The sequence below is a fragment of the Marmota monax genome, unplaced genomic scaffold (genome assembly GCF_021218885.2).
Source record: "Marmota monax isolate L192 unplaced genomic scaffold, Marmota_monax_Labrador192_F-V1.1 WCK01_AAM20220418_F8-fsc00237, whole genome shotgun sequence".
Taxonomy (NCBI): domain Eukaryota; kingdom Metazoa; phylum Chordata; class Mammalia; order Rodentia; family Sciuridae; genus Marmota; species Marmota monax.
Window position 1 is genome coordinate 972,810 of NW_026694627.1, and position 15,644 is coordinate 988,453.

A 15,644-nucleotide genomic window follows, 5' to 3' on the forward strand; every position below is an offset into this window, starting at 1 on the left:
GTTTTTTTTTGGTAATTTTTTCATACTTTAAAAGACTTTCAAAAACTTCAACAGCTGGTTATGGTGGCACACACCTGTCATCCCAGTGACTCAGAAGGCTAAGGTAGGAGCATGACAAGTTGGTACGCCAGCCTCAGCAAGTGAGATCCTGTGTCGAAATAAAAAACAAAAGAGCTGGAGTGTAGCTCACTAGTAGAGCACCCTTGAGTTCAAGTTGTTACTATAACCATGATGAGAATAGACTTTTCTACTTAAACTTGTTTTTTAATTTTACAGCCCAAATAACTACAAGAAAACTATTATAGAAGCAATACCTAATAGACGAATGGATAAAAAAAATGTGGCATTTATACACAATGGAGTATTACTCTGCATTAAAAAATGACAAAATCATAGAATTTGCAGGGAAATGGATGGCATTAGAGCAGATTATGCTAAGTGAAGCTAGCCAATCCCTAAAAAACAAATGCCAAATGTCTTCTTTGATATAAGGAGAGTAACTAAGAACAGAGTAGGGTCAAAGAGCATGAGAAGAAGATTAACATTAAACAGGGATGAGAGGTGGGAGGGAAAGGGAGAGAGAAGGGAAATTGCATGGAAATGGAAGGAGACCCTCAGGGTTATACAAGAGTACATACAAGAGGTAGTGAGGGGAAAGGGAAAAATAATACAAGGGGGAGAAATGAATGACAGTAGAGGGAGTAGAGAGAGAAAAGGGGAGGGGAGGGGAGGGGGGATAGTAGAGGATAGGAAAGGCAGCAGAACACAACAGACACTAGTATGGCAATATGTAAATCAATGGATGTTTAACTGATGTGATTCTGCAATCTGTATACGGGGTAAAAATGGGAGTTCATAACCCACTTGAATCAAAGTGTGAAATATGATATGTCAAGAACTATGTAATGTTTTGAACAACCAACAATAAAAAAATAAAAATAAATAAATAAATAAATAAAAATATTGTTAGAAGAAAGAATAAGTGACATGATAGACATAAATACAATAAATTATTTTTTGCAAGTAAAAAAAAAGAAGCAATACCTAACATTAAAGCAATCTTTATATAATTCTTTTCTTCACCTTGCTACTAGGGATTGAACACAGAACCTCATACATGCTAGGTAAGCATTCTCCCACTGAGCTACATCCCCAGCCATTTAAAAAAATTTTTTTAAACAATTGAAATTATTTTTGGTACTGGGGATTGAACCCAGGGGCACTTAACCACTGAGCCACATCCCCAGCCCATTTAAAAAAAAATTTTTTTTTTAGTTGCAGATGGACACAATATTTTTATTTTACTTATTTATTTATATTTATGTGGTGCTGAGGATCGAACCTGGTGCCACACACATGCTAGGCAAGCACGCTACCACTGCCTGTTAATTTCATTTATATTACAACTACAGCACCCCCGCCAGCCTGTTTTTATATTTTATTTAGAGGCAGGGTCTCACAGAATTGCTTAGGGTCTCGCTAACTTGCTGAGGCTGGCTTTGAACTTGCAATCTTCCTGCCTCAGCCTCCTGAACCATTGGGATTAAAGGCATATGCTATCACACCTGGCTAAGAATTTAAATTTAAAAAAAATTTTAAAGTTTTAAAATTTCAAATAGCTTATTTAGGTTGATATGTATCAGATAAGAGAACTGGTGGTTATTCCTTCTCAAATAGCCTAAATAAAATTGCTTTAGAGAGGTTCTGAAAATATATTCTTAGGTCCATGCTTGAGACTTCAGGAGGTTTAGAACAGGTCCTAAAGTAGCTATTCTAACAAGCTGTAGGATGGTAATGATGCCGTTACATTGGGCACCACACATTGAGTAGTAGTGGTTTAAACAATAAAGGCATTTGATTATGTTAGATTAAAAAGTCTTAGAAGTAGACAGTTCCAAGGTTGGTGTAGAGGCTGGATGATACTGTCAAGCTCTCTTGCTTTTTTCAGTGTGTTGAGTTTTGGTCTTTAACTTTATTGCCTCTTGGTGTGAAATTGTGACTGTATTCAGAGTGAGGAAATGCTTTTCTTTCTTTTTTTCTTTTGACATTGCTGAAGATTGAACCCAGGGCCTTGACCTTGCTAGGGAAGTACTCGATCACTGAGCTACATCCACAGTCCTCAAAGTAATGCCTGTCTAAGTAGGATAAGAAGATTTTCCAGAAGAATAAAAGATAAAGTGTCCCCTTTATCTTTACATGTCATTGGCTAGGTCTTGCCTTATGTATCCATCTTTATCTGCAAGCTGAGAAAATGAGTATTTGCCTTTTTTCTTGAAAAGTCAGGCTGGCCGGACAGAGGAGAGAGTGGGGGGGACTAGCTTAAATAGCCAGTTCAGCAATTATATGTGCTACAAAACAGCCAGTAAGTATGAGGTCAAGATTCAAACTCGTGTTTATGGTTCCAAAGTCTTCCTCCTTTCTTGTTTCACTTATTGATTCTGATTTCCTGTATTTTGTAGCTGCTTCTTTTTCATTTGTAATGTTTGGGATTGCAGGTGAGTTTTTGTTTGTTTTTTGATGCTTGGGATTGAACCCAGGGCCTTGTGCATGTGAGGGAAGCACTCTACCAATTGAGCTATATCCTCAGTCCCTGCAGGAGGGTTTTTAAAGAAAATTTTTTTAATATTTATTCTTAAGTTTTAGGTGGATACAATATCTTTATTTTACATTTATGTGATGCTGAGGATCGAACCTAGTGCCTCGTGCATGCTAGGCGAGCACTCTACCACTGAGCCACAACCCCAGCCCTCGAAGGAGGGTTTTAATCACATATTTTTTATTAGTGTCCTGGCAAGAAACAGATATCATACTTAAATGATATAATTGAATTGAGTTTAATAAAGGGCTGTTGACAACATACAACAGTCCAATCAGGGACAAGGAAACTATCAGCCAGTGGGCAGACTCCATTTCTAAACCCCAAGGAAGCAAGGAGAGGGAGAAAATGACAGGAATTTGAAGAGTAGCTTAGTTGTCAAAGAGTACTTTGTAATGAGATTTAACCAACCTGCTAGGGAGGCATTAAGGGAGTAAATAATACCCTAACCTCACTTTTCTTCTACTGTCTGACTTTCTCCTAATACTTACCAGGGACTGAACTCAACCAAATCTGGAGAGCAAGGGAGGGAGCCTTTTGGTATGAACCAGTAAGGTCAGCCCATGTAGGCATAGAACAGTGTGGAGAAGAATGGTGATGGATTTGAAGTGGCAGAAGGAAAATATTCTGCACATATATATGCAAGATGGAAGAAGAAATGTTTGAGGCAAGAGAGGAAATAATTAGGGGGATATTTGCTTATAAACATGAAAAAATGTTTAAGCTCATTTGTAATAAAGGAAATCAAATGGAAACTATAGTGGGATAATATTGTAAACATAAGATGAATAAAGTAATAACAAGAACTTATGATGCTCCTACCTCAGCCTCCCTGCCATTGAAATTTCAGGCATGTGTTACTACACCTGGCTTTTGGTTACTTTTTATCTGTGACACGTTTGGCAAGGCACTGTATTCTGAATGTTAGTTTTTTTTTCTAGGTTTGAATACACAATTATAGTTGATTTAAAATATAGCTTTATTGAAGCTAGGCATGGTGGTGACTGCCTGTAATCCCAGTGACTGAAGAGGCTGAGGCCGGAGGATCCCAAGTTGGAGGCCAGCCTAGGTAACTTAGTGGCATACTGTTTCAGAAAAAAAAAGAAAGAAAGAAAGATAAGGGAGCTGGGGATATAGCTCATGAGGGTAGAGCAGTTGCCTAGCATACATGAGGCCCAGGGTTTAATTCCCAGTAAAATACACACATGCAAAATCCTTATTGCATTACAATTGACATGTTATAAACTGCGCATATTTAAAAACTTATAAGCTGGATGTAGTGGTATGTGCTTTAGTTCTAGCTACTGAGAATCTAAGGCAGGAGGATTGCTTGAGCCCAGGAGTTTTGAGACTACACTGGATACCATAGTGAAATCCCATGTCAAATAAATAAAATGTACAGTTTGACAGATTTGGAGACATTTTTTACATTTTACACCTGTGAAACTTGCTGTAATCACTATAGGGAATATACTCCTCATACCTAAAACTGTACTTATGCTCTTTTGTAATCTCTTCCTTTTCCTTCCTGGTCCCCATCACTGTTCTGTTTTCTGTCAGACCATTTTCTAGAGTTTTATATAAATGGATCATTTTGTATCCTTTTTTTTCCTTTTGGTCTGGCTTTTTTACATTCAGCAAAATTATTTTAATGTGCATCCTTATTACTGTGGTATCAAAGGTTGTGCTTTTTATTGCTTAGTATTCCATTCTATGTGTAGACTACAGTTTGTTTATCCATCACCCATTGATAGATACTTTGTTTGTTTGGGCTAACAAACCTGCTATGAAGATATGTGTACAAGTCTTTGTATGAATCTAGATTACTTTAACTCTTGGATACATACCTAGGTGTGGAATGACTAGGTCACAATAGTACTCATAGGTTTTTGTGTTTTTTTTTAAGATGTCGATGAACCTTTATTTTATTCATTTGTTTATATGCAGTGCTGAGAATCAAACCCAGTGCCTCACATGCTAGGCAAGTGCTCTACCATTAAGCCACAACTCCAGCACCCGATAGGTTTAACTGTAAAGAAATTGCCAGACTGTTTACGGAGATGGTTAAAACTGTTAAATTTCTACCATCAGTTTGTGAAAGTTCCATTTCATCACATTGGTGTCTACACTTGGTATAATCAGTTTTATTTTTATTTATATTTTGGGTACTGGGGATTTAACCCAAGAGCACTGTACCACTGAGTAACATCCCCAACCCTTTTTATCTTTTGAGATAGGAGCTTTTGAGATAGTTGCTTAGGGCCTCTCTTTGTTGCTGAGGCTGATCTTGAATTTGTGATCTTTCTGTCTCAGCCTCTCAAGTGGCTGGGATAACAGGTGTGTGTGACCATGCCCAGCCAGTTTTTTAAATTAAAAAAAAAAATTTAGCATTTTTAATAGATGGTTTGACTTGTGGTTTCAATTTGCATTGCCTGTAACAGCTGATAATACTGAGTATCTTCTGTGCTTGCCATCCATTTATTCACATTTTCTTTGGTAAAATGTTGGTTTAAATTTTTGTCCCTTGGGGCTGGGGATGTGGCTCAAGCGGTAGCGCGCTCGCCTGGCATGCGTGCGGCCCGGGTTTGATCCTCAGCACCACATACCAACAAAGATGTTGTGTCCACCGAGAACTAAAAAAAAATAAATAAATAAAATTAAAAATTAAAAAAAAAATTTTTTTTGTCCCTTTAAAGAAATGTATTGTTCTCTTATTTTTTAATGTTCTTTATATATTCTGGGTGTAGTGTTTAAAACATTGTAATTAAACAACACTGTCATCTTTTATTCTTTTTGGGGGGCGGTACTGGGGATTGAACCCAGAGGTGCTTAACCACTGAGCCATATCCTGAGCACTTTTTTATATTTTATTCAGAGACAGGGTCTCACTGAGTTGCTTAGAGTTCACTAAGTTTCTGAGGCAGGCTTTGAACCCAAGATCCTATTGCCTCAGCCTCCCAAGTAACTGGGATTACAGGATTAATTCCAAAGGTGGGATTACAGTGCACCTTTGTTTTTTTATTTTGAGACAGTCTGGCTTTGTTGCCCCACTGGCCTCTTACTTGTGATTCTCCAGCCCTAACCTCCCAAGTCACTGGGACTATAGGCATTCTCTACCATGCTTGGCTTGTAGTCCTTACTCTTTATGCCTCATAATAGAATTTCAAAATTCATGAAACAAAATTGGACAGAAGTATAAGGAAAAAAAGAGAAATCACATCTATAGTTAAGAGATTCAGCACTTCCCCTTCCTAAAAATTGATGGAAAAGGTGTTGCAAAGTAGTAATACTTTGTAGTCCTAGCAGTTTGGGAGGCTGGAATTTGAGACCAGCATGGGCAACTCAGCAAAAACCTGTCTCAAGAAATAAAAACAGGCCTGGGGACATAGCCCAGCAACAGAGTGAGCGCCAGGTCCATGAAGGCCCTGGGTTCAAGTTCCTGTATCGTAAAATAAACTAAAGAGCAACGACGATAGAAAATCTTGGAATACCACTATAAGCCATTATAAATTACCAATATGAAATATTTTACCTGTCTGGGGATGTAGCTTAGCCGCAGAGGGCTTTCCTAGCATAGGTGAGGCCCTGGATTTCATCCCTAGCACTGCACTGCACACACACACACACACACACAAAAACAAAAACAAAAACCTTAAAAACATCAGAGTACACATTCCTTTAAGTGAATAATTTACCAAAACAGACCATATTTTAGGCCATAATGAAGTCTCAAGTTTGAAAGGATTCAAGTCATTCTGGGTATAGTGGTGAAAGCCTATAATCCCAGCGGCTCAAGAGGCTGAGGCAGGAGGATTTCAAGTTCAAAGTCAGCTTCAGGCAATTTAGTGAGGCCCTAAGCAACTTAGTAAGACCCTGTCTCGAAATGATGAATAAATAGGGCTGGAGGATGTCGCTAAGCACCCTGTTAATCCCCCCCAAAAAAAGAAAGAAAAAGTATTTAATTAATTATAAATTAATATCAATTGTCTGGAAATCTTTAAATAACTGGAAACTATGTACTTTTAATTTATAATTTAAAGAATAAAATATTCTGAACCGAATATGAAAACAATATTAAAATTTGTAAGCAGTTGCTAAAGTGGTACATAAAGGAAACATAGCATTAACTACCTGTCTTAAGTCAGGTCTGGTGGGACACACCTATAATCCGAGCTTCTGGTGGCAATTTTGAGATCAGTCTGATTTAGTGGAATCCTGTCTCAAAATACAGTTAAAAGAAGGGTTAGAGAAGTAACTCATAGGCAGAATGCTTTCTGGGTTCACCCCCAGAGCCACAAAAAAAGGATATAAGATCAATATATAAAATTATAATTTGCCTTTTTGTATACTAGCCTCCACAACTTGGTGAGACCCTGTCTCAAAAATAAAGAGTGACCTGGCCACAGTGGCACATGCTTATAATCCCAGTGGTTTGGGAGACTGAGGCAGGAGGAACACAAGTTCAAAGCCAGCCTCAGCAACTTAGCCCCTGAGCAACTCATTGAGACCCTGTCTCTAAATAAAAAGTGCAGAAGGGCTGGGGACATGGTTTAGTGGTTAAACGCTGCTGGGTTCACTCACTGGTACCAAAATAAATAAGTAAAAAATACAGAGTGGAGGTTGCAGCTCTGGTAGTGCTTGCCTAGCATGTATAGATCCTTGAGTTCAGTTCCCACTACCCCAACGCTGATGTACAAAGGAAGTTCTTGAACTATATTTATGCATATTTTCAGCTGTCGCAGTGATAGCCCTTTGACCGCACATTTGTACATGAATTATGAACTAGGTCATGATCATTTTACTTTTCAGCTTAGAAGTCTGAGAACTAAAAGTTCATAGTGCTTTGATGCTTCAGAATTTTAGTGAATTTTTGTTGGGAAGAATCTATATTGGATCATATTGTTCAACTCTTCTTTTCTGATAGTCCAACTCTTTAGGTTTCTAGTTCTTATTTATTAGATATCTGATTTTTCTCTTCTTTATAGGTTGGGAAGGAGAAAATGCTCAAAGTGAAGATTGTGAAGATTCATCCTTTAGAGAAAGTAGACGAAGAGGCCACTGAGAAGAAATCTGATGGTGCCTGTGATTCTCCATCAAGTGACAAAGAGAATTCCAGTCAAATTGCTCAGGACCATCAGAAGAAGGAGGCAGTAGTAAAAGAGGATGAAGGACGGAGGGATAGTATGTATGATGCCAGCTTTGTCATGGGACCCTGTCATTTTATTATACATACATCTTTTAGAGTTCTCCAAAAACAAAGATGTAATTGTAGCCAGGCGAGGTTGTGCATGCCTGTAATCCTAGTGGCTCTGGAGACTGAGGCAGGAGGATCGCAAGCTCAAAGCCAGCCTCAGCAATGGTGAGGTGCTAAGCAACTCAGTGAGACCCTGTCTCTAAATAAAATACAAAATAGGGCTGGGGGTGTGTCTCAGTGGTTGAGTGTCCCTGAGTTCAATCTCCAGTACCAAAAAAAAAAAAGTCTTTTTTTTATATAGACATGATCTTGTTCATTTATCATTCAGAATATAACCAAAATAATCACAAAATGAATGAAGATTTACATCTCCCTAAATAATTAATACCATTGGGAAGTCAATTTCCTATAGTTGCTAAGTACTAATCCCTAACTACTCAAAATGGCAAAGTATTCTTTCTTTTCCTCCTTTTTGTGTGTATATATATATATATATATATATATATATATATATATATATATATAAAACATTGTGAATATAACTAATGGCAGTGAGTTGTACATTTAAAAATGGTAAAATATGAAAATATAGTGTTACATACATTTTACTTCAATAAAAACTTGCACAAATATTGCCCAATATTTAGGGATACTGAAGGAGCTGATAAATATTAGAAAATTTAATCTGTGTTTCAGAGTCTCGTTTTGATTTGTTTAGATATACATGACAGTAGAGTGTATTTTGACATTTTATATATCCATGGAGTATAACTTATTCTAATTAGGATCCCATTCTTGTGGTTGTACATGATGTGGAGTTTCACTGGTCCTGTGTTCACATATGAACATAGGAAAGTTATGTCCGATTAATTCTACTGTCTTTCCTATTACCATCCTTCTCCCTTCCCTTCATTCCCTTTGTCTAATCTGGTGAATTTCTATTCTTTCCTCCTTGCACCCTTATTGTGTTAGCATCCACATATCAGAGAGAACATTTGGCCTTTGTTTTTTGGGGATTGGCTTATTTCACTTAGCATGATATCCTTTACTCTTAAAGTTGAAAATATGTGCTTATGTGTAAATTGGGGTGATCAAAGTAGGAGGGGCAAATTTTATTCTAAACCTTACTGTTTCTCACAGTGCAAACCAGTGTGGTGATTTAAGGGCCTTCCTTTTGTTTTCTGTGATCTAAGTTCCTCTCATGGGAGCTGCTATAATTCTGAAATACAACAATGTCTAAAAATAAGTTTAGGTATCTGGAGGCTCTAACAATAATTTTTTGAAAGTTGAAGAACAGGAACACTGCCCACTGAGAAAATTATTCAGTCTCAGATCTTCATTTAAAAAAATTATATAAATAAGGAATTTAGCTGAATTATGTTCCTTTTGTTTCCAAAAGCATGTGCACAATGTAGTGTGTGTTAATCCATGACTGTCAGTATTAAATAATTTTGCCATATTATTCAATTCTTACAGATATTGGATTAGAATGTTGTTACTTTGGAGTGTCATATTGTGTCATTAATTCTGTGTTTTGGTTCCAGATGTTTTAGATATATGCAGATGGTTTTATATACGTACTTCCCTGTAGTCTAAAGGAAGTATAACTAGTTGTAGTTGTAGCTGGCCTTCCCTACTTGTTGATATTTCAATTTTGTTTTCTGGTCTGTTTTATAAATGCTTATGTTTATGTTTTCTAGTTTTTCTCTTTAAAAAAAAAATACTTTTTTGTAGTTGTAGATGGACAGCATATCTTTGTTTATTTTTATGTGGTGCTAAGGATTGAACCCAGTGCCTCACATGTGCAAGGCAAGTGCTCTGCCACTGAGCTACAGCCCCAGCCCTGGTTTTTCTCTTTTTGATACTGAAGTTTTATAACATGAGCATTAGTTACAATCCCCTGAGGTTGTTTTGGTAAGGAATTGACATTTCTAGAATCAGATCATTAGCATACCAATAATATATTACACTCATTTTATGCCTGAAGTATTGTGTACCAGGAGCCCCAAGTTTTAGGCTTTGACTTTTCTTTTTTTGGCAGTATTGGAGATTGAACCCGGGGCCTCATGCATGGTAGTCAAGTGTTCTACTACTAAGCCACATCTCCACCCGTTGAATTTTTTATTGTTTTTTTGTGGTTTAATTATTGAGATCTAATGTCATTTGCTATTATTCAGCTAAGGAATTAATGTTATGACATATTCTGGAAAAAATTATTCGAATTTCCACAGGAATGAAAGACAAATTCTAATACCAATAGTATTTTCTCATCAGATGACACTGGCTTCTACTTATGGGGAAAACAATAATGTATTGGCCAGAAATGTCTCAACTTTGTGTCCTTCTTCCTCTCCTTCCTTCCTGTTGGGAGAAGGGCCTTGTGCATGCTGGGCAGGTGCCCTCTACCACTCAGCTATATCCTCAGCTCTAGCTTTGTGTTCTTAATATCATCATGAATTTTTGTATTCTTTCTTATCATAGTAAGAGGGACTCTCTTTTCTTCTCTTGGCCAAAACACTTGTCCTTTGAAATGTATTTGTTCTTTCTCAAGGAGTTGGGTTAACTTTTATTCTTATTCTCAACTTATTATTAATAAAGTCTCATTTTCTAAAAAGAATAACATGTCTCTCTTGATCATCTTGTTTTCTTTCCATTCAAGTCAATGTTCTTTTTTAAAACAAACAAACCTGTATATTTATTCAGTGTTATTAATGCTCACAAATCTACAGTTTGGGGATTTTTTTAAAGGGATGGTTTATTACAAAACTGTAGTATCCATCAAATCTGAGAATGTTATCGCTACTTATTGACCATCAGTTTATTCCTTATGCTGTTGTGGTCTAAATTGTGTCATTTTATGGCTAAAATAAGGTTACAAGTAATCTCTTTTGTTGGTGGTGGTGGTATTGTTATTGGGTATTGAACCCAGGCATTTTACCAATGAGCTACATTCCCAGCCTTTTTTATTTATAATTTTGAGACAGGGTCTCTCTATATCGCTAAGAGCTTTGCTAAATTGCTGAGATTGGCCTTATAATTGCAATCTTCCTGCCTCAGCCTCCTGAGTTGCAGTGATTCTAGGTGTGTGCCACCATGCCCAGCTGCTTCTTGATTGTTTAATCTGGAGATTGCTTCTTGGTCTGGTTTACATTTCTGTTATATTTGACACTGATGGTTGCTCTCACATCTTTTATATTATTTTATACACTGTCTCCTAGTTCCTCAACTACTCTGTTTCTTTACCTTTTCCTTTTTTTTTTTTGCCCCTGCCATTCCTTGGATTTTTTCCCAGAGGGTTCTATCTTTGTCTTTTCATTTTTTATTTTACATACTGTTCTCTATCAGTGATGCCCAATTTAAACTCTGATCTGTAGGTAGGCTGATGATTCCCAAGGTCAGACTTACTAGGTCAGACTTGTATAGTAACTTCAGGCCTGATCTTCAACTTGTATGGTCCCACAGGCAACTCAAATGCAGCACATATAAAGCTAAATTGACCATCTCATTTTTGTCTCCTCAAGGCAATTTAACAAGAATCCTGCTCTTCTCTCTTCCTTTTGTTGCTCTTCTCTCTTCCTTTAAGTTAATGACACCACCATGTACTTGGTCTGAAAGGCAGAAAATTTGGAAACCTTTAACATTCCTACCTGTAATTAACACCAGGTCCGACTCCTAAATGCCTCTTGACTCTTTCATTCTCCATTTCATTTATATTAATTCAGATATTTGGCATTGTGTCTTCTGATTTCCTTATTTTCAGCCTTACCTTCTCATTTTATTCATCTTGTAATTGCTGAAATTGTTTTCTTAAATTTTTTCACACTGGTGATTTTTAAAAATGCACATTTAGTTAAAACAAAATTTCTTCTCTGAGCTGGGTAATGGCTCATTTCTGAAATCCCAGCTACTTGGGAGGCCAAGGCAGAAGGATTGCAAGTTTAAGCAAATTGTCAAGTTGGCAAAACCTGTCTCAAAATAAAAAGGGCTGGGAATGTAGCTCTGTGGTAGAGTGCTCCTAGGTTCAATCCCCAAAACTTTCAAAACAAAAATAAAAAACCTAAAACTTTGATTTCCTAGTGCTCACAAGACAAATTATAGTCTCTTTAATGGTGTATGAATCTTTTTAAAATCTAGCCTCAGTTTACCACTAGTCCGATTTTTACTGTACTGTAAGTCTGTATCTCTGAACAAGACATATTTTGGGTTTTTCATGCCTGCCTTTCAGACTCAAGTTTTCTCTATTCTCTATTGTATATATATATTAACCACTATGCCCAGCTCAAAGAAGAAATTTTGTTTGAACTAGATGTGCGTTTTTAAAAAATCACCTGTGTGAAAACCAACCTCTATTATAGTATTTAATTAGTATTGTAATTATTTATCCTCTTATAGACTTTAACTCCTTGAGGTAAAGAGATAATGATTCATCTTTGGGCCACCTCACCCAGTGTTGGTGCAGAATAGGTGTAAGATTATTGTTAATGAATGGATGACTAGAATTAAAACAACAAGCTTTTTCATGAATTTTTGTTTATTTGACTAGATGACAGAGCACGTAGATCTCCACGCAAACTTCCTACTTCATTAAAAAAGGGAGAAAGGAAATGGGCTCCTCCAAAATTTCTGCCTCACAAATATGATGTGAAACTACAAAATGAAGATAAGGTTAGTTGGCACTTTATGTTAAATCTCTTATATGTGATAGATGTTTAAGAAACTGTTACAGGGTTGGTTTTCTTGGAGAAAATGTGCTGAAGAAACATGTTAATGGGTGTCTTTGTATAACGCATTCTAAGTGGTGTGTACTATTAGTAATTATGACTTTAAGTTGTTGTATTTTTATCTGTAGGAGATACCAGGCATTTTCTTTATTTAAAGGAATTATAAGAGTATAAGAGAACATTTGAGCTTCTCGATTTGAAAATTAAGACTCTATTCCCAGTGGTTATAGACTTCCCAAGGAGATAGCTTTTTCCTATTAAAAATAGAGCTAGCTATTTGTGGGTGGGGGTTGTAGCTCAGTGGTTGAGTGTTTGTCTTGCACGTGTGAGGTACTGGGTTCCATCCTTAGCCCCACATAAAAATAAATAAGTAGGGGCTGGGGTTATGGCTTAGCGGTAGAGCGCTTGCCTATCACGTGAGAGGCCTTGGGTGGGTTCGATCCTCAGCACCACATAAAAAGTAAATGCATAAATAAAATAAAGGTATCATGTCCAACTACAACTAAAAATTAAAATAAATAAATACATACACACACAAATAAATAAATAAAAGATTGTGTCCATCTACAACTAAAAAAAACGTTTTTTAAAAAAATTTTGTAGTTTTAGATGGACGGAATGCCTTAATTTTATTTGTTTATTTTTATGTGGTAAATGGGCTCCTCCAATCAAACCCAGTGCCTCACGCATTCTAGGCAAGCGCTCTGCCTCTGAGTTAAAAGAATATTTTAAAAAAAGTACAGCTCTTTGTAATATACTTAAACTCAGAAGTTGAGTCAACTCTAATTAGTGCTCATATAAGGAATCTTGTAAAACTGTAAGGTAATAACCCACAACAATAAATATTCTTAAAATAGTATTACCTTTTATTAATTCTGTGATGCTCTGGATTTTGTATTTTCTCAGCCCCTATATATAAATTTTGTTGGGGTGGGGAGTTGTGTGATGGTTGGACCCAGGGCTTCATACATGCTAGCCAAGTGTTTTACCTCTGAACTACACCTGCCCCAGCCTTAGTTTTTATGATTTTATTGTGTCTAGAATTGGGACTTTTTTATTTGTGGAATTGGAGATTGAATCCAGGGGTGCTCTACCACCGAACTGTATCCCTAGCCCCCATGCCTTTTTCATTTCTTTTTTAGTACCAGGTATTGAACCCTGCGGTTCTTAACCACATCCCTAGCTTTTTGGGGGGAGGGAGGGTATTAGCGATTGAACCCAGGGATGCTTAACCACTGTTCTGCATCCCCAGCCCTTTCTGAATTTTATTTATAGATAGGGTCTCATGAGTTGCTTAGGGCCTCTCCAAATTGCTGAGGCTGTCTTTGAACTCATGATTCTCCTGCCTCAGCCTCCCAAGCCACTGGGATTACAGATATGTGCAGCCACACTTGGCTAACATCCCTAGCCTTTTTTTTGTTTTATTTTGAGGCAGGGCTTCACTCAGTTGCTGAGGCTAGCTTTGAGTGTGATATCCTCCTGCTTCAGCATCCCAGGCCACTGGGATTACTGGCATGGACCACCACATCCAGCTAAAAGGGTGTGTGTGTGTGTGTGTGTGTTTCTTTCTTTCTTTTTGAACTGTAGATCAAACCCAGGGTTTCACACCTGCAAGGCGAGCACTTTACCACAGAACTACATCTCAGATCCCTAGCACTCCCTCTTTTTTGGGTACTGGGGATTGAACTCAGGGGCATTCAACCTTTTATTTATAAGTCACCTGAGCCATAGCCCCAGCCCTATTTTGTATTTTATTTAGAGACAGAATCTCACTGAGTTGCTTAGTGCCTTCTAGTTGCTGAGGCTGGCTTTGAACTCTTGATTCTCCTATCTCAGCTTCCCAAACTCCTGGTCCCTCAGCCATTTTTTTTTTTTTTTTAATATTTTTTAGTTTTTGTAGATCTTTATTTTATTTACTTATTTATATGTGGTGCTGAGAATCAAACCCAGTGCCTCAATGTGCTAGGCAAGTGCTCTGCTGCTGTGATACAACTGCAGCCCCAACCCTAGCCCCACCCCCTTTTTTTCACTAGAACAAAATCTTTATTACTTTATTACTTAGTATAAGAGTAGTAGAAGCAATTTTGTATGATACACAGAGTTACATAACATTATTAGCTTTTATTTATAAGTCACCTGATTTGCCAATCAAATAGTAACAAAATAACTGATAATGTCTGGCCTGGGACTCTCCCAACTCAATAACCTTAGAACCCCAGCCCTTTTTATTTTTTATTTTGAGACAGGGTCTCATTCCAGGGCTGGCCTGGAACTTGTGATCCTTCTACCTCAGCCTCCCAAGTCTCTGGTACAGGCGTGGGCCAACTTCCTGGGCTATATTGCAGTTCTTTTGCCTCTTTGTTTATAATGTTTTTTTCCCATCTCAAAATATTGACAAATCTCACACCATTGTGACTCATTTGTGGTATAATTAGTGATCTGCAGAAATGACTAGATTATTAGGATTTCTATATTTGAAGGTTAAATACAATTTTTCATTAAGTTTCTTGCCTCTTATTCAGCAAGCACCTAGTTAAAACATTCTAAAATCTCAACCACTTCTCTCATTCAGGTTTTGATTGGTGAGTGTAAGTTGATTTGCTCAAAGGTAGTAAATATTGGTTAATTAGAAGATAGAAAATGCAAATAAGAAAAAAATGATCTTTAATCTCAAACTCAGATAATTGGTGACTATTGATCTGATTAATGGTGGTCAATTCTTAAGTGACTTGAAAGTAGGAATATTCTATATTATTTTGTAATTTACTTTTAAAAATTTACTGTTTGGTCAGCATCTGTTGTCATTAATTTTTCTTTCAGAACATTGCTCTTAGATTGTAGTGTGTGGGATAGTCAGTAGGGCATGCTTATTAAATATGTACGTTCCTGACTTTACCTCCAGAGCTCCTTCTGGCTCATTAAGTTTGTGGGGAGGCCCAAACAGTTCCTTTTACCCTAGGTGATTTGGGTGAATTTGTCCTGATTGAGAAACTTTTTGTTTTTTTCAAGGGTACAAGATTTCCATTATGTATATGTATTTTAATTTTAAAAAATGCGTTTTAACCAGACATGGTGGCGCATGCCTATAATCCCAGCAGCTTGGCTCTGGAGACTGGGGCAGGAGAGTCAAGAA

The 15,644-nt window shown here is 37.0% G+C and overlaps 1 protein-coding gene across 3 annotated transcripts in view; it reads left to right on the forward strand.

The window, feature by feature from the left end:
* Positions 1–15,644, forward strand: part of Baz1b (bromodomain adjacent to zinc finger domain 1B) — an 81,887-nt gene that overhangs the window by 17,201 nt on the left and 49,042 nt on the right. For all 3 annotated transcript variants that reach the window (XM_046422833.2, XM_046422832.2, XM_046422830.2), the window contains exons 4-5: positions 7,582–7,777; positions 12,334–12,455. In XM_046422833.2, coding sequence (XP_046278789.1) covers positions 7,582–7,777; positions 12,334–12,455 — 318 coding nt within the window. The remainder of the gene's footprint in view (positions 1–7,581; positions 7,778–12,333; positions 12,456–15,644) is intronic.